At 46.3% G+C, this 26,324-nt stretch overlaps 1 protein-coding gene across 3 annotated transcripts; it reads right to left on the reverse strand.

Moving 5' to 3' along the window:
* Positions 1–87: 87 nt before the first annotated feature.
* LOC106654985 (serine/arginine repetitive matrix protein 2-like) lies at positions 88–25,368 on the reverse strand. 3 transcript variants are annotated; one of them, XM_014375169.2, is made up of 13 exons: positions 25,282–25,368; positions 24,930–25,081; positions 17,764–18,009; positions 17,645–17,681; positions 17,345–17,514; positions 17,070–17,240; positions 12,803–13,033; positions 10,115–10,409; positions 9,008–9,538; positions 8,248–8,525; positions 4,420–4,822; positions 2,719–4,339; positions 88–1,356 (listed from the first exon to the last, which is right to left on the reverse strand). In XM_014375169.2, exons 3-13 carry the CDS (start codon positions 17,833–17,835, stop codon positions 516–518), a joined length of 4,650 nt encoding a protein of 1,549 aa, XP_014230655.1. In that variant the 5' UTR covers positions 17,836–18,009; positions 24,930–25,081; positions 25,282–25,368; the 3' UTR covers positions 88–515. The 3 variants fall into 3 exon arrangements, with proteins under 3 accessions (XP_014230655.1, XP_023314287.1, XP_023314286.1); XM_023458519.1 differs by lacking the exon at positions 9,008–9,538; XM_023458518.1 differs by lacking the exon at positions 25,282–25,368 and having other exon boundaries at positions 24,930–25,203.
* Positions 25,369–26,324: the final 956 nt, after the last annotated feature.

A 26,324-nucleotide genomic window follows, 5' to 3' on the forward strand; every position in this document is an offset into this window, starting at 1 on the left:
ACAAAATATATAAAATAAAAATTGAATTAAACAACACGACTTTTTTATAATTATTATTATATAAGCTCGAATATTCTTTATGACAAAAAAAAGAAGAGTTTATCATTAATATATAAAATATAAAATTATATTGTCAACAAGTCTCAAGTGTTTCATAAAATTTCTCAAGTAAGGATAAAAACGAAGTCTTTTTCTAATCTGTGGTGTACTCAAACGATGTGCGTATAGAATATTATATATTTACGTATACAGTAATAAAAATTTCATGCATCTTGCCTAATTACATCCGAGAGGCATTTCGTTATTTTGTCAACCATGTCACATTTAACAAAGCTTTAACAAAGACATGCATATTGCAGTATGTATGTATAAGTTATATATGGCAATTTTTTATTCATTCAACAATATATTATATTATATGGGTAAGTAGTAGTATACTCGACGTGCAAATTAACTTACAGTGAAAAAAAGTTCTTGAAATCGCTCAAAATTTCAATCTATAGGATAATATAACATTAAATTTTAACGCAAGTATTTCTGGTGGCCCAGTTGGGAAGCTGGTCGCGATTGCGACTGTTCAAGCTCGACAAGAGGCCCGGACTCTTGAGGGGAGCCGTCTCGCCCAGTTTGTTCAACGGCCTGGGGGGTTTGGCCACGACCGCGGGTCCGCTGTTGCTGCTGTTGCTGGTGTTGGTGGTGACCGTCACCTTGGCCGCAGTGCTGTTGCTCCGACTTATGTTGGAGCTGCTGCTCGTGGTCGTGGTCGTGGTGGTGCTGCTACTACTGTTGATCACTTTGCTGCCGTTGCTCTTGGATCGTTCCAACGAATCGGTTTCGTCGTCGCGCTTCGCGTTGTTGTTATTTATATTGATGAATTTGTCGCTGGTAAAGCCGGCGCTCTTGGGCGCACTGACCAGGCCGTCGTCGGCGATCTCGACGTTGAAGCTCTTGCTCCTCGACAGGGTGGACTTGTAGATTTTGTCCTTGGCCGGCGATGGTGGCGGCTCGGTGCTGATGGTCTTCTGGACGAAGTGCGTGGTGGTGGTCTTGGGCGGACTGACGTTGTTGCGAAACGATATATTGACCATGCTGCCGTACCTCTTGGTCGGCTGTTGTTGCTGCTGTTCCTGGGAGAAAGACTCGAACCTACGACTACTGCTCGAGGCTTGTTGGCGTTGTTTAGAGGAGGAGTTGTTGTTGGTCGAGGATAGGTTCGTGCTCGAGGCGTGATGGTGGATCTTGCGGGGCAGCGTCTGGGAGCTGTTGCTGTACGAGGACGACGTGGTGGTCATGGTCTCGCTGGCCAAGCGACTCGTGGACTTGCTCAGGCGACCGAGTGTGCTGGAACCGCCACCACTGAAAAATTTCAAGCAGAAACTTCCGATGTCTCGGGCGTATTTGTCTTACACACGGCATTTTTTACAGCTCGCATTCAAGTACACTTGTCAAGCAGTTTTTTTATTGTATTATTATACATACAGCGGTTATGAGTAGAGGCAGCATTATTATTTTATACGGCGAATTTACATTTATACACATTTATACACAACGCACAAAGAGAGAAAGAGACCTGGTCTACTATAATACAGTTTTTAGCATATGTCCATGAACACATAAAGATATTACGATACACACATATACTTATTAATGAACGAATTTTTTTTAAAGAATATTAGTGAACGGGTTAATCAACTCAGCACAGTAAGTTTGGTTTATAACAAGTAAGTTTTGTAAAAACAAAAAGCAACATTATATGATACATCGAGGTAATGTAGATAAAGGTGAAAAAGTCAAGGTAATCGATTGTTTTTGCAACTTATCAGTTTTTTTATTGAACAAAATTCTGAAAAAAAACCAGAGTGATACAATTTTCAGTTACTTATTATTATCTTTTTTTCCTTTTTTTTTTTTAATGTAAATTCTTTGTTATCATTTCGTTTAAAAAAATTGAAAATAGACTCACGTGTACCGTCAATATGTACATTTCTGTTATTATGTATATCGTATACTTATATAAAAAAGTACCGTTAACGATTATGATAAAGGTAAAAATAAAATAACGTGTGCGGTACAGGAATATATACATTGTATTTTCTGCATAAATATATATCTCTTGTCCGCAGGCACACAGAATTTGCTTTTTATTATATCGAAAAATTATTAATTCATTTTACTTGCGATACTCTATTGGCTCTTATGATAGCTGTTGAATAACATGGAAATAAAAAAAAACAATGGTTAAAATATCTCTTGTCTTAAATAATATGTAAAAATGAAACCCATTGGCGTGGATCGCTTGATCGATCGATATTTTACCAACTAACTTATTTGTTATAATAATAAAATAAAAGTTCTTTCTACTTGGTGAGATATAAGAGAGAATAATGGAAATCTATGTCGAGGCACTACATGCTTACAGGCAAATGATTAGGCAAATGTGTAATGTAAAACTAATTATGGATAAAAAAAAAGGTAAGAGTAATCTAAGGTAACGATCATTATATGTAATAATAATGTACGTACACAATGTCCTCGATAAAAAAAAAAAAAAATAGTAGATATTACAAAAAGCCAAAACTCGACAGATACAGGACCACACGAGAGAAATAACCCACATAATGATAGGCGATCGGTAATTCATACATTCGATGGACACATCTACGATCTAATAATAGAAGACAGAGCATATAGGTGGGTAGAGGTGTGGGGAGTCAGTACCTGTACTGATCATCGGCGTTGCTTCTGCCCCGATGATGATGGACTCTGCTGTTGCTGGCCTCTTTGCTGTAGGCCTTCTTCTTCTCGTACACGTTGCCGTAGGGATCCTCGCCGAGGTAGTATCTGTGCAGCGGCGGCTGCTGCTGCTCGTGCCTCGCCTCGCTCGTCCTGTGGTACTCCTGACTCGGCCGCGACACGATCTCGACCCTGGGACTGGCCGATCGGCCGTTGTTGTAGTCCGGCCTGGGCAAGCTGGTCTCGCTGCTGCGCTCGTACGAGTACTTGGACTCGCGGTAGTCCTGCTTCGGAGCTGCCACCGGGACCGTCGTCGTCTTGGTCGACTCGAGCCGATCGTACTTGCTGGCGGACTCGCGACGATCGAGCCGACGGATCGGAGTCGCGTACTCGGGTACTTTGGGACTGGGCGAGCCGCGGGGATACCTCGAGCTCTCGCGAGGCTCGTATCTGTTGCTGTCGATCCTGTCCTCGCTGCTTCGCGCGACTCTGGACGACTCGCGATAATCCGCAGCTCGGTGTTTGGGACTCGGACTTCTGATCCTGTCGAGTCGCTGATTGTTGATCTCGTTGCGCTCGTAGCGAGCCTCCCTGTAGGTTGACTCGTGGCGAGGTGGGCTCGGGCTCCTCCTCGCGTAGTCGTTGCTGTGGACTTCCCTGTAAGGCGACGGCTCGTGTCTCGGGCTCGGGCTGCTGATCTTGTCGAGTCGCGACTGGCTGGAATTTTTCATCTCGCTGCGCTCGTACCTGGCCTCCCTGTACGAGGACTCGTGACGCGCAGGACTCGGACTCCTGACGTAGTCGACCTTTGGAATGTTCGCGACCACTGGCTCTCGGTAGGACTCGTGTCTCGGGCTGGGGCTCCTCACGTAATCGACCTTAGGCACGCTGTTGCTGCTCATCTCGCTTCTCTCGTACCTGGCCTCGCGATAAGCCTCGTGCCTCGGGCTCGGGCTTCTCATTCTGTCCAATCTCTGCTGCTCGCTACGATCGTATCTGGCCTCGCGGAACGACTCCGAGTGCCGAGGACTCGGGCTCCTCCTCGTCAGCTGATCGACCTTGGTCTCGCGATAAGAGTCGTGCCTGGCCGGGCTGTTGCGGGAGTAATCGACCACCCCCCTGGGAGCGGCGGAACTCGTCATCTCGCTCCTCTCGAAACGCGACTCCTTGTAGGACTCGTGGTGTCGGGAGCCGCTGCCGCTGCCCACAGGGCTCGGGCTGCGAATGTAGTCGACTCGGGGACTCGGGCTTCTGTACTTGGCGTCGCGCTTCATCGAGTCCTTGGACGAATTGACGTTGACGGTGGTCACTCCGGCGGGGACGCGAGGCGACTTGGGCAGCCTGTCGGGATGCGGCTTGCGCAACGAGCCGTCCTCGTAGTAGCTGCCGAGCGGCACGTTGCGATCGACGCTGTTGTATTGAAGGTAAGAGCCCTCGTCGGCTTCTCGGGAGCCGCTTCCGTTGTGATGATTGTTGCTGTTGTTGTTGTTGTTGCTCGAGCGTTTGCCATTGGAAGTGGATGTCGCCTTGCGCTCGCTACTGCCCGAGCGCAGCTTTCCCACGAGTTTGCGGAACGACTCGCCGAATTTGGATTTCGGGCTGGGAGCTGGCGATGCGAGAAATAAAAATACAATTAGTTAACGTTCATATGACTCAGCTATGGTCGACTATTGTAACAATACTCACATTTGGTCGGTCTGTGATCGCGCGGACTGGGCGACCTCGACTCCGGACTGGCTCTCTGGCGCGTCGCTCTGTCGGGGCTCTCGTCGTATCTCTTGGGGGTGGCGCGACGCTCGACGCTGGCCCTCCTCCTGTTGTTGCTGTCGCCGCTGCGTCGCTCGTCGCGGCTGCGCGACTCCCAGGTGCGCTGGACAAAGTTCACGGGGCTGTTCACACGGTGGTGCGACGACGACGAGGTGGACACCGGCACCGGCACGACCTGCACGGGGCTGGCGGTGCGCTCGCGGATCACCTGCACCGGTGGACTCTGACGATCGGCCGAGCCGCGACGTGGACGCGGTGGCAGTGTGGAGCCCGAGTCGACCACGTTGTGTTGGCTGTAGCTGCGCTGCTCCGACCGCATCATCTGCATGTAACAATTTGATAAATTAGATGCAACGTCGAAGCCTGATTTGACTGAGGAAATGGAAGATGAAAAACTGAAGTATAATAAAAAAAAAACAAACAATAGTAATTCAAGTGAATGAATAAATTAAACTTTTATTTTACTTTCACTATTTAATACAGTTATATTTCGAAGAGCTTTTGAAGCTTAACCAACAGTACAAAGTTATTATTGTTCTTATAATAATTTTTTTTTCTGAGTTGCAGTTATTTTTACGATTGCGAAATTTTATCATCACATGGGTCTTAGGTTGCCAAACAAATATTCATCAATTCTTTGTTTTTCAGTTGGTCGATGATCATTTCGCAGCATACTATCGGCATACGGTAGCTGCTCGTAAGGGTCAATAGAAATTCCAGCGCCCATTGTCGGCAAAATCCTCTCGCTAGTATCTCGCACAGATGCTCGGCACAAGCATAGCGAGACTTTTCGGACAGAGATATAAAATCATCCATGCTGGTGAGCAAGAAGTAGTCCATATACGTGACTTGCTCTTCCGCCTCTTCGGGTTGTAACTCCATCAGGTCGCGAAGCAACAGCTTCGGATCATCCTCTCTTATCATAATCTCTTTCACTTCGTCCTTGAACTCTTCGCCATTATAATGTTCTTCATTATCCACCCACGTCTGGAAATATCGATTCGAAGCGAAAAATGTCATGATCGTCAAAGCGTCGCTTCGGTTCAACTCGTATCCTGCCTCTTCAAGATTTTCGACGATGGCAAGCAGGCCAGACGATAGCTTTATTTTACAATCGTCGCACTGCAAACCTTGTCCCTCGTTGAAAAAACTCGCAGTGGGGAAAACGAAGCTAGACAAGTCGGCGCCATGATACAAGAGTGCTTTGACTGCATCCGGCAAAAAAGTCACCACAGCCCACTGTAAAGGTGTCCGACCCAAATTGTCTTGAGCGTCGATCTGCACCGTCTTTTGGACTTGGTCGCAGATCTCGAGAAATTCCTTCACCGATCCGTCGTCATCGTCTGTTTTGCAAATAACATGCAAAGGTGTCAATCCCTTTAGATTCGTTGCAGTTGGATCTGCGCCTCTTCTCAGCAGAAATTTTGCCACCTCCATGTGCTGGTGGAACAGAGCTGTGTGCAATGGTGTATTACCCTCATTGTCCCGGGCTTCAATTTGCACCGACTGATGTTGCTCGTCGCTGATATTGAATAGCATCTTAATCAAGTCGTCGGTGTAGCAGTTTTTGCTAATAATGTGCAGAGGAGTCAATCCGTCCTCGTCAGCCAAATTCGGGTTGGCACCTCGTCGTAGCAGTCCTTCTCCCGAGTTCTTGTCACAGTAAGAGCCATAATGCTGGAAGGCCAAGTGCAATGGCGTTTTACCCATCTTGTCCTGGACGTTGATCTGAACCGTCTGCTGGATGTCTTCAATGGTCTTGAAGAATAGCTCTGCCAAGCCACAGTTGTAGCTTCTGTTGTAAATAAAGTGCAGAGATGTCCATCCCTTTGCATTAGATAATTTCGGATCGCGCCTCTTCTAAGCAAAAATTTGGCGGCCGTTTCATTGCCGTGGTCTAGAGCTAATAGCAATGGCGTGTTACCTAAATTGTCTCGGGCATCGACCTGTACTGTCTGCTGTGTTTTGTCGATTATCTTGAAAAATATTTTCACTAAGTCATCATTCTTGTATCTGTCGCAAATACTGTGCAGAGGAGTCATCCCTTGTTTATTGGTTGAATTCGGATTAATCCCACTTCTTAACAGCAATTCAGCCACTTTTCTTGACGAAGTCAAATGCAGCGCAGAGTCACCTGTGTCTGACCAGAGGCAATTGGGATCCTGGCCGAACTCGAGGAATTTTCGCACGACTTTGTAGCAGTCATACTTGCAGGCGATGTGAAAGTGCGTCAATCCCGACTCGTCGGTGTAATTCACGTCGAATCTGTTGTATATTTGAAACAAATAATGGGCCCATTGGCCGGGCTTTATACGATCTTCGTGAGGAAACCATGTTTTACCCAGCTGATGCACTGGTGTGGTGCGATGCGACGATGGCTTGTTGTCGTTGAGTATCACGGGCTCGTCCCTGTAGCCGGTCTTAATTGCAAATTCGACGAGATTTCCTCTTGTGTTTTTATAATTCCTCAAATCCTCCGTGAGAAGCCAATCCATCTTTTCCCGCCCAAAAATGCCTCGCAGGTCAGGAAGATGACGTCTCCAATGTCTGAACAAGGGATAAAGTTGTTCGAGGAATTCGCGTCGCTCTTTTTCCATCTCCCAATTGATCGTTTGCGGTAAGCTCTTCAATTTCGCCAACATGAGTTGACCATAGTATTTCTTGTTTCCGTAATCATGTTCGTCACTGTAGTCGACGCTTTCGTCGCTATCGATATCGAAAACATAGAATCCGTCGTCGAAGGAGGGCATGTTTTATTTTTCGCACTCACGCACAACACACGATCGTTAATATGAGTTAAAAATGTTTAATTTAGAACGAGAGTCACTTGTTGCACACTCGAGAGTCGAGTCGATCTTCCTTTGTTGTTTGCACTGTGGCGTCGTAACGTGTTCTGACTACTTATGAGAAGCGCGAACTATGCACCGCTGTAAGGTTTTGTCGTAATGGACCAAACTGCTCGTACGAACACGCACGGAATGAGCAGGACAGAGTTAACAACATGCCGGCTGGCGCTGCTGCAATGGACGTTGCAAAGGGCAGAGTTCGCGCGCTGCTATAACCGCCAGTCGCAGTAGAGGGGAGCAGGCGGAAAGATAATCGGCCAATAGCAACCACCCGATTTATAAATGCTCCTGAATCTCGTAAGTAGTCCTTAAAGGTATACTAAAAACTTTACTTGACTCATGATTAAACGACAAGTTCTGTACTTCAAAAGAAGAGCAACTCGTTAGTTCGAATATACGTAAAATCTAGGCGTTATATTAAGGTAAATTCAAATAAATCTCCGTTGTTCGCACCCACGCGTCACGTGCAAACTAGAGAAATATATAATGGCATTGTAACGGGCTTACAGCATGGATATTACGTTCGTAAGGTGAGAAATTCGAGATGGCTCGAGATCGCGGAACATCGTATAATGATGAAACATCAATATAATGACGATGACCGTGAAACTGCAGCCGCTAAATAATCTGACCAATTAGAGTGGTTTTATTGGGTTTCTCTTTAAACTTCTCTACACGTAAAATCCGAAGACTCATAAATCTCAATATTATGCAAGCGCGAGCATAATTACTATCGATCCGCCGAATGTACCTTACATGTTGGATATGATGTCATCGTGCAAGCGCTGACTTTCGGAGTTAACAAAGCGAGATTAAGGACTACCGCGAAAATGCATGAAAAGACGCATTACGAGATATAAGTCAAGCTTATATCTCGTAATGTAGGTAAAATGATACATACCTGTTCTTTCATTGCCTTGCGTCTTTGCGGTGGCGAAGGTGTGCGCTCCTCGGCGACGAGCCTCTGCGGCGGCGAGTATCTCTCCGGATGCGGCGGTTTTCTCGACTCGTAGTTGCTGCTGCTGCTCACGTACTCCTGCTGCTGTTTGCTGCTGCTCTGATGATGATGCTGACTCGTTGGTGGCGGCGGCGGCGAGTGGCGACCGTTGACGCGCTGAACCGTCGATTCTACGTAGTATGGCACGGGCGACGCTTTCGTCTGCGTCAGGCTTTGCTTCTCTGCAGGGGGGAGATGAGAAAAATTTGGTGATTCGATTAGGTTCGTTGTTTCGACGAACTACATAATTGGATGCATCAACAAGGAAAACTTTTTCTTTTCGCTGCAGAGAATTTTTTTCAGTTTTACTCTCATTTCTGACGCCTTTTTTAATGACCGAGTTAATTTTGCAGAATTACAATGACGTAATCTCTAGAAGTTATTGTTATCATTTTTAGAGCAAGTTAAATAATTGTTACGATGAATTCAGTGAAGCCGAGTTATGCTTGCTTTGTTTTTAGTGTTATATAGAATTGTTAATCGATGAAAAAGTAATTTAATATAAAATAACAAAATGTTTGCGAATAGACGAATCAGTTTTTCGAAATACACGCGTTTAATTACGGATCCAAAAATTTTCCTTGCAACGTATGTATGATGTAATACGTGTTTTAAGGGAGAGGGGGGGGGGGGCGATAATTTGTTTGTTTGTTCTTTTGCGCACCGATTGATTGGTATCTTTCGGACCACTCGCTGATCCCCTGGAAGAAACCGCCTCCTCCTCCTCCTGCTTTGTTTGTTGAGACTTTGGCGTTGTTGTTGTTGTGGTTCTTGACGACGTTTTGCTCCTTGCTCGTGGACGTCTTGACCTCGACACTGGCTACGTTGTTGGACTTCATGGTGACGTTGATGAAGCTCGTGTTATTGTTACTATTACTACTGGCTCTGTCTTTGGCTGCTGATTTGAGGACGTCTACGTCCTCCTCCTCGTCGAATTCGCTCGACGATCTCGACTCGCTGCCGAAGTGGCTCTCGAGCCACTTGGACGTCTCGAATTTGCGCGCCACGTTCTCGTTCTGACTGCTCTCCGTGACGACTTCTATGACTTTTTTGTGCAGGCCACCGTTGCTGCTGCTATGATGGTGGTTGTTGTTGATTCTGTGCTTGAGGTTGTTGTTATTGTTGCTGTTGTTGTTGAGGATCGAGTGATTCGGTGGTACGCTAGGCGGCGGCGGTCCACAACTCGACGTTATGCCTGGGTAGTTATCAAGTTATTTTTCAGGGGACACATTATACAATTTTTGATTGATACGCATAAACAACACACCGAGACAGACATTTAACTACGAGGGGACACACAATTGGACAGCAACGACACTGTAACACTACTGACCTACATAATAAAAATGACACACACACGCGCGGCAGAGAGGCTGTGGATTTGACAGCCACGCTCACTTTCTATATAATAAATATACAGAGACTCGAGAGAGAGGAAGAGAATCGGAATTTCATTATCGAGCATAATATTCGGATTATACAGATTGCAAATGTTCGTTCTCGTATATTATTACATGTTACGTTATATTACTGCGGATCGGATCTTGTCAATAAATATATGTGAAAGCCAATTCGTTAAATAAGACGATATAATTAGTAAATTTAGTTGTATGCTCGGTAGTATAAGTAAGTATAAATTCGCGCGAATTATTTATTATTATTATTGCGTGGTGAAATTTTGCTAGTCCAGAGAGTTATATTATTATTATTACTGATTGAGTAAAAAGAGGAAATTAATAATGCGCATATCCGATTCATATCATTGGCTCACCATTCTTGTAGAGTCGATCCTGTTGACTGGCGCTTCTCAATCCGGAAAAGGTCTGCTGATCCTCGGCCGACTGGCCCGGCCAGTCGCCGGTGCGCTCGGCTTCGGTGCTCTCGGAGACGTAGCGCATCTCGCGGCCCAGCCGCTCGCCCGTGCTCGCCGACACGTAGTCCACGAGGTCCTCGTCGCGGCGCTTGAGGTAGCGCTGCGTGGCCTCCTTGCGATACAGCTCCTTGTCGCCGCAGTCCTCGATCGCCGCCTCGCCGTCGTAGTCTTCGGGCGCCTCGTCGTCCTTGATCTGAAGCAGCAGCCCCAGCAGAAGAGAGAATATTTAGCACACCCAGACAGAGAGACGCATTCGAGATATCGATTGGAAAGTTACGGTATATAATACGAGAGAGTCCGAGAAAAGATCTTTCTCGGCGAGCTGCCGCCGCCGCGATGTCTCGCGTCCGATTTTTTATCAGCACGTGTGTGTACGCGCGGCGGTTTTGTTATATACGGCCAACTTTCATTCTGTTAAATTACGCGTAGATATATATGTACAGCAATACGTTTTCCTCGCGTCGATCAAAGAAAGGCGATCGATCATTAGGCATTTCCTATATGATTTATCCTTGCGGTCGGGCGGGCGGTTTATAACGAGCTCGCCTACTTTTCTGTGTCTCTAATTTTTTGTGCGCGAGTCGCGCGCACATTGTTATCCACGCGCGAGCGGGCGTGAAAAGCGAAAAGCATCTGTATATACTGCGGAGCTTTCGACGGCGCGTGTACAGTGGACCGGTTTCTATCGTCGTCGTCGCGCGCACGAATACACATCGCGATAAATATAATAATACAAGTTCCGCTCATCGATGCCTCGATATTCTAGATAATGCGTAATTAGCGACACTCGATATATTATGTTTAACGGAGGTGCAGTTTACGCACGTGTATATTATTTTATTTACAGTCGTTGTCATGCTCAACATCGAAAAGCACTTAAGCATCAGCAGCTGCGCGCGGATCGTTGCGGCGATGACGAACACGCGCGCGCAGATATATATACAATAATAATTATTTCGGGCCATAAATTCGTGCGTATAGTGCTGGCTCAGTCTCGAGCCGCAGCCAGCCAGGCCTAATTATGCGAGTAATCTCCGGGCATATAAAAGCTTGAATAAAAAATGGAGCTAACGCGTATAAATGCCTGGCTCGATATTTATAACAAATCGATTCATTCCATTTCCAATGTTATATAGTACTCGATATCGATGCGTTACGAAAATTACACTATGTAATGCAGCAAAGAACAATAGACGTAAAACGTCTATACACGAGAGAGAGAGAGAGAGAGAGAGAGAGAGAAAGAATTTTCTAATGATGCGATGCTCGCGAGATTACGATATATTTATATATGCGCTGCAGCTTCCCACGCGCGCGCGCGTCATGCATATGATATTATTATATAGGATACAAATTCAATGGAAAATCACAAGGCATTGCACGAGCGTCGCGTGTTCCTCGCCGCATATAATAATAATAATAATAAAAAAAAATAATAATAATAATATAATAATAATAACGCGGAGCCGCAGTACCTAATACTACTCGATTGGAAAATGTTTGCCTATCGTTACGCAAGCTCGAGGCTCCAAGCGGCGGTGGTGGCTGCCATGCCATGGTGTGCGCGCGGGTTATGACTGCAGCCGGCACACGGCTAAACGTGTATAATAATATAAATAGTTACACATAAGTAAACGCGCTGTAATACAAGGCAATTACAAACGAGACGCGAGCGAGAGAGAGAGAACAAATCAATCGGACATTCTAAAGCTCGTAAAACAATCATCGCGCTGCAGCAGCCGTAGCGTTTCTCCCGCTGCGCGCGATCGTCCGTATGCGATATTGCGATTCTCGTGTTGCAGCCATCCTCTTCGCGGCTTATACAGGATATATCATATGCGATATTGTACACGATGATAATTCAACTAATGTCATCGCGGAGAAAGTGGCTGTGCAGCAGCAGCAGCATACGACAGCTAGGAAACTCTCGCCGCGCACTTATAAGCTCGCTTACGTCTTAGATGCATGAGCTGTGTGATTAATAATTCGAGCGCGACGTTGTTTGTTTGTTCGGCTCGATCTCTGAATATATATGTAACGCAACGACGCAATTAATCTCGTGCGTAAACTATCGAGCGATTAGATTTTTCATTGGCGTTACGCGTGTATTATGCATCGATTATGTGCACTCTTGTTTGTTTTCTTTTTTTTTACGGCTAAAAATCGGATAAAGGTTTTAAATTTGATTACGCGGCTTTTCGATTTTATCAACAGATGGCGTATCGCAAACTCGCAAGTACCAAAACAAATTTCAGATATATATACTAATATGTGGTTGTAGATGGTTAATCTTTTCTTAAAAATTTCAGCCGATAGAATATTTTATACGTGTTGGATATAAGTCACGTAAATAAATGCGCCACATGCGTTCGAAAGTAACTTTGTGACTTCCAAATCCAAGAGTCGCACTGCTAATACTGCAGCTTCGAATATTATAATACCATATTCGAAGCTCTCTTTCTCGCGTGCAAGCTACAAATATGCATAACATTTGGCAGTCTCGCTCTCGATCGCGACAAAAGGGAAAGTCCCATTTATTACAACGTATGTGCATATTATGTACAGAGCTATAATAAATACACTCACCTCCTCGTGCTCGACGGTGGTCTTTCTCTCGGTAACGATCTGTCCCTCGGGCTTGAGCTCGCTGCGCTCCAGCGTCTTCTCCGTGTCGATGACCTTGTTGGACCTCGTGGTGTGGGCCAGCACCCTGGGACCCTTGCTCAGGCCGCTCGTCTCGGCCAGCTGCCGTCTCGACTCGGCCAAGGCCAGTCTGATGTCGCCGTCGCGATTGTTACGCACCGCTCGCAGGTACGCCTGTGAACACAGTGACAACGATTTCGATTCGATAAGAGCTGAACTCTCGAGTACACTACTATTTGCCGGCACAAAACACACACACGCACACACGCGATATCGCGCGAAGTAGTCGCGTGCGCCGCTCGAAACGAAATGAGCGTCGCGGCGCGGAATGAAGCCTTTATCGCTGATGCCAATGTATATAAGTAAAGTCCGAAAGTTTTTTTTACGATCGTGCGCGCGTGCTCGAGCTATTTCCTCCCGATAAACGAGCGCGCGAGGAATATAACAATCCTCGGCGGCGGTGGCGGCGGCACAGCGCAGAACTCTTATTGTGCGCCGCGCGATGAAAAGAGAGAGAAAGAAAACCGGTCTCGCGCGCACTGCACGCTCGTAAGAATAGGCCGGGCTTATAATATACGCTAGGTTCACGTATAATAATAATATGTAAGAAAAGGATTCGAGCACTGCACTGGACACATCCGAAATTCCACAAGCTCACCCTTTGACGTACACTAAACAGAGGATCCCGATGGATCTAACCCAAAAAATCGGCAGGAAAATCGGCACCGATCGGTCGCTGCAGAGCACGCGCGCGCGGATATAACCTTCGACAAGGCCGTGTCCGCGAGTGGAATGCAGTTGCAGCAGCAGCAGCTGGCAAAGAAGTCGCGCTTAAGAGAGAGAGAGAGTCTGGACGCTGGCTATACTTTCGAGATATATACTGTATATAAGTCGAGCCGGTCGAGATCGGTCGTTCGCCGGTCGTCGCCGGAGTATTGTATATAGCTGTGCTCAGCGCAGCGCCGCGGCAGCAGCAACAGCAACAGCAGAGGTGAAGGGACCAAATTGCTATATAGTACAGTATCGGCCACAGTCTAGCTCCGATACACATACCTGCACTTGGGTGTATAATATACTGTATATATATGATATACTTATGAATATAAGCCGCTGCGCACGTTGGGGTATATCAGATATATGCACGTATATGCACTCGATTACAGGGGGGGAGTAGGGATCTGCTGCAGCTGCAGCGAGAGGATAAACACATGCACCGCACGAGCATCGTGCGCCCGAGCGCATTATAAGCGCGCGGTATATATATAAGAGCGCGATCGCGAGGCCTTAAACTCGGGCGTTTAATAATACGTCGCGCCGCGCAGGGCATTCGTCGGATATATCGGCAGTTCTTTTCTGTTTTTTTTCTGTTTTTTTTTTTTTTTTTATTCGGCTCGCGGAACAAAGGTCGTCGCGCCGAGTTTCAGCGGCAACAGCGACAGGTATGTGCAGTATTGTGATTTCGCGCGCGAGAAAGTCGCGCCGCGCTCATGTGCCTTCCGAAAATTTCCATGTATCGGCGGAAAATCGACTCGCGCGCTGCGCGGGTGAAATCAACGACGACGACGCGCGTTTAAATTCGTTTCTCACGCATTTCTGCCGCCATATAATATATTATGTACACACATGTGTGTGTGTGCTGAGGTGTACGAGACAGGCCCGCACCGCGTCGTACTTTCACTATGATTTTTGCGTACACGCACACGAACGTACGTACGTACGTACAGCTTCAATCTCGAGATCGCGTCTTAGGTACGTAACGTAATGTAGCGAATCGAGCCTCGAAAGCCACGCGTTTTATGATCGAGAGTCGAGTGCGGAGTAGTAGTAGTAGATAGAATATACAGAGGCTTTACGCGCGGCAGCGATTAAATTTCAATTCCCCGAAACGGTATTATCATTCGCGAGTCGAAGAAGAAGGTTATCCCTAGCGTTAGAGAGAGAATAAGAGAAAGAAAAGTCGAGCTTAACGCACAGTCCTGTCTGTATATAGCTCCGATGCATTCCACAATAACTAAGCAGTAGCAGCGGCGTATAAACCCATTCTCGAGATTCGTGCCACTACTACGCTGCTACTCCGCGTGCCGACACCTATATACAGCACTGCACCGCCGCGGCGCACACACATAAATGCAGGAATGCTGCGCTGCGGCGCGGGGCAAAATATAAAAGTTTGCGCGAGTACCGATCGACTGGTGCAGGAGCATATTATAACATTTGGATCGCGAGAGGCACCCGATGCCTATTTCATATACGATTCGAGTGGAGGCTTCTAAATTCGATCTTTGTCGCGTCTTGTTTATTTATTTTACATCGTACTTGTTTTGTTCTGGCTATACATGAGTAACATAGGCAGTTGTCGCGCAAGTGTGGCGCAACAACGAACGAAATTCCCCATCGTTAAATGCTATTATAGATATACGCGGTAAATTCGCTAACGAGCCAGCACACTGGCCTAGTCATCGCCAATGGCGATTCGACATAATTCAACGAGTCCGACGAGTATACGGAGCAAGATCGAGAAGCGATCGCGCTCACTCGCGGCCGCGCTTACAAACGATCGAGACGTCGGAATTGCGAAATTCGCATAAGATTCGCAGCGATCTGGCGTTTATATAATAAAGCAGCTCCCGTTTTTTTCTAGCTAAACAGAACTCTGCCTATAGGAACAAGACATATGGGTTCTCAAATCACACAGCGTTTCACGAGTTATGACCCTTCACGAACGGGCTCCTTAAATCTAAATGCTTTGATCACTTTGATCGCGTGTTCATATTTTGAGCCATCTCGCGTTTGTCATCGAAATTAGTCGGCGACGACGTCTCTCTCGATACATATGATCGTATGTACATCGTGTATGTACAGAGAATTTCGACGAGTTAGCGGGACATTTCCTTCGCTGAAGATGCTGTGTCATAAAAACTGCAATTGTGTCACAGAAGAGACTGATACGACGGCAAAATTCATGTAGCTGGGAGTATTCTTGGACCTGCAAAGTCGAACACTGCGCAATCTAAAAATTACTCCAAAAGGTCACGAGCTGACCACTGACGCGTGACAGTAGCTCAGTTATTATCGGGTTCACTTTGTGGTATAAGGACTATTTACGTAACAATTAATGTAAAACAATAAAAGGAGGTTTTTTCCTCTTCGCAGATGATTTTGATTGCACGAAAACGCATTAAAAGCAATAGCTATTTTAATTAAATTGAGAGATTTGTGTTGATTCACAAACAATTCTTAAAGGTTCAAAAGTTTCTTAGATGCTACGATTGAATCGTATTAATTCAAGTGGTACCGATAATCACGTGATATTTTGCAAATACATATATTGTACAACTTAACTCAACTAGTAATTTCTTCAGAATAGTACTTTGACTTATGCAACTACTTTGACTTTGCTACTTGCAGATTTACAGAAAAGAAGTTACTCGCCACCTAACGGCGGGGATTGACTTTAATTATGATTGAATCATCATAATTTTCGTGTACAAGAAACGCAAAAACTAAATCAGTATTAAAACATTAATTTTCAAGCAGAATGTTTAAATTCGAGTTGAAATGACGTAAGTGCTTGCATTTTCTTACATTTTTTTGTAATTATTATGAAAAAATAATAATAAATCCTCACTGACACATTAACAATCAATCGTTCAACAAAGATTCCACGTAAAAGAACCTTCAAAAAAATCAGTACAAATTACTTTACGCACACCCTCGACGTATCTCAAGTAAGTTTCATTTCAAAAAAGGTTGGCCGCGGCGAAAGCCGGTGCATGTACTTAATATAGGCGTCGAAAGATCTGGTGCACGCATTAGTATGCGACTATCCGCGCACAATAGGAACACGCAGCACACACCTATTTGAGTGTGTGTGTGTGTGTATGTGATATAGGTATATAGGTGTGGGATAGAATAGCTACGCGCTAGCGAACGCGAAAATGAGAGAGAGAGAAATAATAGACCGCGACGAATCGGCAAGTGTGCGAGCTGCATTAAAAAGAATACGTATACAATGCATGCATACTGCGTCGCGTCCCGGCGCGCGATAACGAGATTATAATATTATGATGATTTATTTATTGCGCCGTGCGGTGCTCGGCACGCGAGAATATTTTCCAAGCCAAACCATAGAGAAAGGCGAAGACGACGATGATCATTTTATATATAGATAGAAAGGGGATCACTGCAAAGCTGCTATAATAATGCATACCTCGTCGGAGATGTCACCCATGTGCTGTCGATCCTCGGTCTCAACGCGCTCCTCGACCTCTTCCCGGCTCTTGACCACCGTCTCCTCGAGCTCCTTCTGCACCACCGGGCCGACCGTCTTGACGTTGCTCGGCCAGTCGACTTTCAGCGGCTCGTCGCCGGTCGTGCGTCTCTGCAAAAAAACAAAAACAAAAAAACAGCATACCGATACCGATCAGCGATCACCTTCTTTTACTTCTTCCTCTGAGAGCTGTAAAATGTGTGCGAGTAGCGTACCTCTTGGGTCGTATGCTCCTGCTGCTCGACGTCCTCGGTCGTGTTGGTCGTGACTATGGGCCCGGTGTCGCCGACGACCTCGCCGTCCTCCAGTACGACTTGGCGCTTGACGCGAGTCTCGATCTGCCGCGTCGTCGTGATCTCCTTTTTCTTGCGCGTTTCCCATTCCTCTGCAATAGACAAAAACACATGCACACACACGTGAGGATGGAAATTTAGCTGTACATACACGGTGTACTTGAATCTCATTATAACGAGGAGAGGATCTTTTGTCTACATCTCGTGCTTTCACGTACTTACCTTCCTTAACCGTAGCAACCGAGTTGTCCGGATCGACCTGTAAACCAGCGATACATTATACAGTATGAACGATGCCAAGATGAGTAAATTAAAGACGACAACGAGCATGACAAACTCACTAGAATAGTTGTCGTGTGCGAGTCGCCGGCCGACGGCCGAGCCTCGTATCGACGCGACGAGATCACCTCCATGACGACGATGCTGTTGCTGCTTTCTTCGCGTACTCGCCCAGCTCCACCTCGCTACAGCCTGCTGCGCTCCAGCGGATCCTCGAGCTCTGAAGCATCGGCCTACGCGCCTGCTATTCCAGTGGTCGCTGTTGTCGATGTTGCATCTCGTTGATCCAACGACCGTTGCTGCTGCACCTGCCGACAACAACGAGAGTCAACCGAGTTTTCGACTATGAAATCGGCTTTATATTGTAGACGCGTTGCGCAAAGTCTGTTAAAATGTGTACACGAGTAATGCGCTCGCGTGAAAAGCCTCGAGAGCTACGCGCGCGCGCTTTGTTTGAGCTAACACGATTAATGGGCTGCTGCTGCTTAAGCGGACGATGACAATGGGACATAACGAAGGAGCGATCGTGAAGGGTTGGGAACAAAAAAAAACAACGACAACAACGGCGAAGCAGAAGAATGTCGCGGAGAAAGTTTCTTCATCGCCGGCGTCGTTGCTCGTTGTTGTTGTTGTTTGCTTTTTTGTCGCCGAGAAAGTAAAGTCGTAAAATAATTGCAATAAGAAGAGGACGACGAGAAAAAAAAGGAGCAATACTAATTTGTTGTGGGCACTTCTGCTGCCTCGCGAGCAGATCGGTAATATGCAAATGCGATCGTCCGGCAAGAATCTAACACGACGATATTTATACAATCCAGTCTCTCCTGCTGATCTCTGTTACAGCTGCGGCGGTGATTTTCTCGTTGAAAAGCTCGCGAACTCGCTGCGGCTGATCGACGACGACGAGCCTTTTGCAAATTGACACGACCCAAATACTCTGCACTGCAGCAGGCACGTAGTGCATCGCGTATCTGTGGTATATTACGATATGCAATAATGCCGCCGCCGAGAGAGCAGCAGGTGTGTCTTTTGTAACAAAAAAATAGAGAGAGAGAGAGAGAGAAAAATCCAGCGTCGTCACGCTCCATTAGCATAAGTCGGCGACATAGTAAACACACACACACACGTACACACACAGATAGATCGTTGCACCGAGCGAATCTCGCCATGCGCCATGTAAATGAATGCATATATCCACGCGCAGGTATCGACACTGTTGTGTACCTATACTTGTGAAATCGGTTGGTCGAAACGTCACGAAAAATCATACATGATCGCTGCTGCTGCGGCTGCTCACTATGTGCATACGAGGGGTACATCGTGCATCGAATGCCGTGCCAGCCTTGGACGACGCGACGACGACGTGACTCTTTTGTAAAAGCGACGTCGCGCAGGTATGCATGCAAAATGCCTTTTTTTTTTACATTTTTGCTGTTCCTCGCTCGTATATGCACCGGCGCTACACTATGCAGCGAGTACAAAGTGCACTTTTTTTTCAGCGTAACGGATCGGAGCGATATAAATCGGATTTTTACGCGCGTCCGCCGCCGCCACCTATATAATGTGTCCTTCCCATGGCGTCGCGGCTAGTCGGAAACCTTCGACCCGCCAAACCTACATATAAAAGCATATGTATAAATGCAACGGTCACAAGGATGCGGTGGCATTTTTCGTCCTTGCGCTCTCGCAAAGAGAGACAATCTGAAATTACGCGCGCCTATATAAGTAAGGTAGGATCGCCTGCTGTAAAAGGCATCTTTTGCCGCGCGATGCATGACGTCAGCTGTATATGAGCTTTGGCTTACATATATTCATGCGTCATGTTATACATACATTATATTACACGAATATATATAGCGTATACCTCGTGCACTCCTCGGATATAACAATTTGCCTGCGTAACAATGCGTAAGGATTATTATATGGCCATATACAGCCACTCCTTTGCTACAATAATGCTATACACCAAGCTGCTGCGCTCATACGGTGTATAGTAATTCGCCGCCGCGAGAACGAGAGATCCGCGCGTATACATACACATTTTTGCGAGCAAAACGGAAGAACGGCAACGAAAAAAAAGGCACATTGTGTTGTTGTGCAACTTTAAGTACAGTACGTATACAACAATGCGCGCGCGCGAATAGACGCGCGGCGGGACTAATTAATCGATGAGCCAGAGCGATATAGGTACGCCAGGCATGCAAACAAACGCGCGTGTATACGAGCTTGCGTGTGAGATTCGTTGCCGCCGCGAGGTATAGGGTTTGCGTAAGCTTCGAGAGAGGCAAAGAGAAGAAAGCAAGCCCGCGCATCGCCGCGCGCTAATTGATATATATTTCAAGGGATTTTTGCCTGCTCTCGGCGGCGGCGGGACACAATGCGAGCGCCAGGATAAGATTGCCACCTCGAGATAACGATGCTTATATTATTATCATTATATATTATGTTACATTATATATATGAGAGATCGGTTTTAGGCTTATCTGAATCGCGTTATATACTTACGTCGCGCGCGCGTGTGTGCAAGCATCCACACCTATGTGACTTCCGCGAAAAGCAGCAAAAAAAAAGGAAAAAAAAACATACGCGAGTATAATACGCCGAATATTAGATTAGCGCGGTGAGCAAACGCCGATGCACGAGGCACATACTGTAAGTAAACGCAAAAAAAAACACGAAAAATGTAAAAACCTCGACGAAACTTACGCAATCGCTCAAAAATACGTGTGTATAACGCCGCCTGAGCTCGCGAGTTATGATTTTTTGCACTGCTGCTACGCAAATAATACACGAAGCTCGCGCGAGAACGAGCTATGCGAAAGGAACAAAAAAAACCACGACAAACACGAGGAACAAGAGTGTATCGAGAGAAGAGCTCTCCGAGATCGCTATCGCTTTCACTGTCGGCCCGGCCCGACGACGCATCTTTGTATTTTTTTCAACGTTTTTTTTTTTTATTCTTTTGCGCTTTGGTGCACGCACACGCTAATGCGCGCCTGCAATATAATATAACATAATGTATATTAATGTATGGGCGCGTTAAGGAGAGATAGAGCGATGAGTGTGCGGTTAAATTTGCTCAAGGTCGTTCGCGCGAGACAATGTAGATACATATTTCGCGAGTCGCTCGATACAATTTAGGCGCGAAGAGGCACGAAGATGAGCTCGCGCGGCCGAGGTCTCGGTCTCTATACCGTATCGGAGGAGACCTTCTTTGCATTGTGATTTTTGTTCGTTATATCTCACGCATTGTGTTGAATGCTACCGACGTTTCGACTGTTTCAAGAGAAAACACCTTACAAATTCAAGTTATATAGGTGTGTGTGCTTGGCTCGTAACAGTACGAGAATTCGCCACATGTAACGAATGTATTACGCGCCTTTTTACAAGCGCGTTATGTATCATGGTGCTACAAGGCTCGCCGCGCCACATGCGAATTCCTACATCGCTCTCGGAGCGCATTGTTGTACGAGCTTCTTTTGTACATACCATCACGATTCTTTGTAGTCGGTTTTGATACGCGCAACAGGTTCACCTCGGTCGCATATCCTATGAACACTCGTATAGTACCGATCACAAAATCGGTCCGATATATTTGACGGAGCACACGTGGGATTTTATATTTGTTCTACAGCTTGAAGTTACAGTGGTAACATATATAAGCCGCAATTTATCGGCGATCAGAGCTACGGAGCTCGCGACTATAATATAATAATAGTCGCGCATTATATACAGGACGTGTGGGTGTGTTGCTGCTGACGACGAGCTGTTGACCTCGTCAAGGCCGCAGCGCTAAAACCGATCGGATGGAATCGTTAAAAAGCCTAGCAGCAGCAGCAGCAACTTGGCATTCGCTCAGGCGACCCATTCATATTTTGCACGTAACGTATTAATCCCGAGACGTTTTCCTTCCACCTCTCCCTATCTCTCTCTCTCTCTCTTTCTCAATTCCAAGGCAACAGTGTAGGAGGATTTTTTTCCTCTTCTTCCATTGAACACATCTGCCCGCGCGCAGCACCAAGTTCTGCGCGGAGTCTTGGCATTGACTTTTTGGGACACACTTGAGCGAGCGAACGAGCGATCGGCGCGACCGGTTTTTTTTCGGACAAGTGGGTGGACTCCCGGCCAAGTGTATAATACGGACACAGGCACAGACAGGCATCGATTGTAAATCGCAAATGTATCTCCGCCGCGCAAGTGTGTAAGTGTGTGTGTTTTTACGCGTCCCGTGACACTCTCCGCGGTGGAATGCGGTTTCGTTTCACGTTCTCGCCCGCACGCGCCCCAGAAACTCGAGAGAGCCGTGCCATACGCGCGATTATTACGAGTACATTACACGCGCACGGCCAATTGTTGCTTTTTTGCAATATCAATTATATACGCGTTTATTTTTCTTTTTCGTTTTCGTCGATTTGACTGCTTTTTTGCGTGCGCGCGATTGGGCAAAAATAATATTAAAAAAAAATTGACGCCCGGCGCGTAGATATATGTAATAGGAATTATGCGACCGCAGAGATCGCAGCGGCAGTGGCTACGTGGATCGCTTTCAAAAAACCGCAGCAGCTCCGCGTGTACTACTACCTATAGGTAGGAATAATTGCACGTTATATATACGCACATTTGCGCGCGACCACAAACGTATAAATTTGCCGAAATGAACGATATTATAGGTGCGTAGGATGTCGTATATACGTCTGTTTGTGCGCTCCGCGGGTCCTTCCGCACAACGTATACGTCGAAGGTACACTAGAACGCGTCAGGTATAAGGAACAGCATCAACGACAACAACAACAACAACAATGCGCGATAGCTATCGGCGAAAACTTTCACTTTAACTCCGACGTCTTGTGTGCATATATATTTCGCGCATAGAAGAGACATTCTATTAGCGGACTAGCAGCAGCAGCAGTCGTGTATTCTTTTTTATGTTAAAAAATAACTATGGTAAATATAGTCGCAGGAGCTGCACTGCATCTCGCGCGCGCGACAACCCTCGCGGCTATATCATAGACGTTATGCATGGATACACATCTGGATGCGCGGCGTACCTAACGATGCCTCGGCTATCCTATAAAAGTAAACTTTTCTTCGGTCATTTCGCCGCAGGAATAATCACGAGTACGCGGCGCGCGTAAAATTCGCTGCCGCACCGCACATTACATTATACTTTCTCCACGAACGCGCGTGTGTGTGTAAGTACGCGAGCTGTTTTACTACTTACGAGTCTAGCACGAATACGATATAATACATTTTTATGCAATCGTTTCGTAAGAATTACGCGCGCGGAGCACAGCAGCACACAAGACTCTCTGCGGCGGCGCACGTTACATCCGATTTGTTGTTATATGGCAGCGACGTCGTCGTCGTGCGGTTTTTTTTAGCGAAAAATTCGAAAATTCAACGCAAACACGAGTGTCTCGTGTAGCTGCAAGCACTCGATATGGGAATACAGTATGGGCACGCAGCAGCCGCGCACACTTTCTATTTGCTTTTTTGCATACGCATATAGATATAATAAACTATTCGAGACGTGTGTAAATACGCGTGTATACACACACACTTATACGAATCGCATTTTATAATGCGCCCGTAAAAGCTGTAAATATAAATTTTCTTCCTCCAGGCGCGCGCGAAATCGCAGGTAAATACTAGAGAGATATCTGTCGTGCGTACATACGTGTATATGCGGCTCCTTTTTTTTCCGTACCACGTCGATTTTTTTCGCGCCTGCATCACATCGCACCGCGAGAAGAGAAGAGAACGCCGTTAACGCTGTAAACATATACCTAACGCGTCTTATCTACCTCGTTTGATCGTTTTGCAGCAGTACAGAGATCGCTACATATATACGCCTGGCGCGAAAGGAAGCCAAGCCGCGAGAGCCTCGTAGGCCGCGCGAGTCGAACACGCCTTGACGTCGTAAAATCGGCGCAATAAACGAAATTCCTCGCGAGGCTGCGCTGCAGCCAAGCCTCGTATACTGGTAGTACGGCGCGCGGATTCCTGGCAGCAGCAGCAGCAGTTGTGTACAGCGAGGAGGACCATATTATTATCCGACGCGCGCAATGTTGTTGTATTATATAGGTACGCGAGATATAACAAAGTAAGATTTATAAAAAGAAACAACGAGCAGTTATATTGTCGTGTATAATACAATATTTATAGAAAAACAGCTGCTAATATTATAGGTGTCTTTGGCGATCGGCCTATAACTATATACTAATACTCGCGACTCTCCGAATGCATACGTGTGTGTGTGTGTGCTAACTTACGTAATTGCACTTGCTGCGCAATGCCGCTCTATTATGCACCTCGACGTGCAGTGGTTTCTCTCTCTCTCTCTTTCTCATTTTCTCTCTCTCGCATAGACACACACGTATTCGTATATTATAATGCGCGATCGGACGCTAGCGGTGCGTAGGTGTGGGATATATACATACATTCACGTATTATAGATAGATTCCATAGCGCAGCGCAGCCCGACGACGAGAGATGAATAATGACAAGTTTGTGTGTTGGCGATTTATGTACGAATAATAATATTTAAAAAGAAGAAGAAGAAGAGGAAAAGTTTGCGTGGATTTGGACTCGAGTTGGGACGCTTTTTTCGTTATTAATCTCCAATCGCGAGTGTATTATATACGCGGAGAGCAATAAGAGATCGGAGCGCTTTACAAAACTCGCTCCTTATTTGCCGCTGCCTCGACTGCAGTTATAAGGCTCGCTCTCGCGACCGCCTAATAAATCCTCTACATATACTCTTGACTCGACTCTCGACTCCGCGGACGGACGGACGGACGGACGATCGCTTTTCTGCAAGTTGTGCAAAACAGCCATATCCACGAGCGGCGGCAGCGAATCTGGATATATATAAGCACGATGTGCATGCATGAATAGAGAGAACCTGTGCCCGTAGCCGCCACGGCCTGATACGTGTGTATGCGCGCGAGCTTAGCCTCTCTCTCTCTCTCTCTCTCTCTTTCTTTCCGTTCACTCTCGTGCTGCAGCAGCCGCATATATACTACACGGCAGCAGTGCAGAAGCAAAAGGCAGCAGGCAGCGATGAAGGAATGCGAGAGGAGGACGGATTTTTTCTCTCTTGCTCTCTCTCTCTCTCTCTCTATCTTTTACTCTCTTGTGTATACAATTTTTATATAGGCCTCGGCTATCGAAATTCTAATTCTTTTTTGCTCGTCTCTCCATTGTTATGTAAATTCGTGTAAAAATTTACCTCGTTTTCTGTCGGGGCCTGTGTGTGCTCGACGTCGTCGCTCGATGTATCTCTGCCGTGTATTTTTATAAGCTGCACTCGTTGTGTCGTTACAAATTCGATGCGCACAAAAATTCACCAGAGATTACAGTAGCAGGTATTTGTTACAATATCTGCGGGCACAAATTTCAAATCTTTATAAATACATAATAAATTATGCAATCACCACTCGTGTGTACGCGGGGGAGGAAAATAATAAATGAACGCGATACAGAAAAAAATTGACGATGAAGAGAAAAAAATTTGATCACGTTCGGTGTTACTTCACTCGACTCTCGGCGCTGTACGTGCAGGATAAATTATAAATAATTACACTCGTGTTGTTGCGCGGCTAGTTTTGCTGCGATATCACGCCGTATATATGTGGAGAAGCGAAAGGACGATGTGTGTGCTTCGCGTCTCGCGGTTCTGAACGTTCTGGTAGCAGCCGCAGCGGACTTTGTGAATGCAAGATCTTGTGTGTATGTATATACTTGGCGGGCTCTCTCTCTCTCTCTTGCGCGCGCGGACTCGCTCTTTTGCTCTCTTGCTGCTGCTGTTGCTGCTGTTGCTTGAGAGAAGGAGGAGAGAGATTGTATACGTATGGATGATGATGAGAGAGTAAGAGAGAGAAAAGTTGAGCAGGAGGAGGAAGGGGCAACGCGAAACGATATTGTGTGTGCGCTGCATCGGCGGGCCCCGCTCGAGATCGGTAATGCTTGAATGGAAACCCATAGACTGAGCGAGCGAGAGAAAGAGAGAGGCAAGAGAGCTCGAGCGACTGTAAGAGTGTGTGTGTTTGCGAGATGTATCTATAAGGAGTGAATGAGCTTATATAGCCGCGAAGGATACGTTTTATCCTTTGGTCCTGCGCGCGGCGGCTGCAGCAGCACGTGCTCCGCTGCACGTTAGAAATTATATTCTTTGCGCGGGAGTACAGATTAGTAGCGCTGCAAAAACGTTTCCTTCCGATGTATCTCGATGTGCGAATATAAAAACTATATTCGCGGGGAGGGCATTTAGGAAACGATCGATTAAATGTGCCACACGGCGCGTATAAATAACGCAACACCGGACGTATTCGTCGATCGCTGATAAATAAATTCAAGATTTGGCAATGCGCTCAATCGGCACATACCATAAGTGAATTCTCTCTCTCTGCTAAGCGCTTTAAGATAATGTGTGTATATATAAAATCGTGTAAATTGTGCTCGCGCGGGGGGACGGATACATGTGTATAATAATGAGCTGCTCGCTCGCGGCGATGAGTCAGAGATCGGATGTAAGCCGCTGTGTATAGTGGTAAAGGCCTTTCGAAACGTATACACTCACACATTGGCTCGTCAGAAAATGAACCAGATGACGAGATCGATAATT

The sequence above is a fragment of the Trichogramma pretiosum genome, unplaced genomic scaffold (assembly GCF_000599845.2).
Source record: "Trichogramma pretiosum strain Unisexual culture from Peru unplaced genomic scaffold, Tpre_2.0 scaffold46, whole genome shotgun sequence".
NCBI classification, from domain to species: domain Eukaryota; kingdom Metazoa; phylum Arthropoda; class Insecta; order Hymenoptera; family Trichogrammatidae; genus Trichogramma; species Trichogramma pretiosum.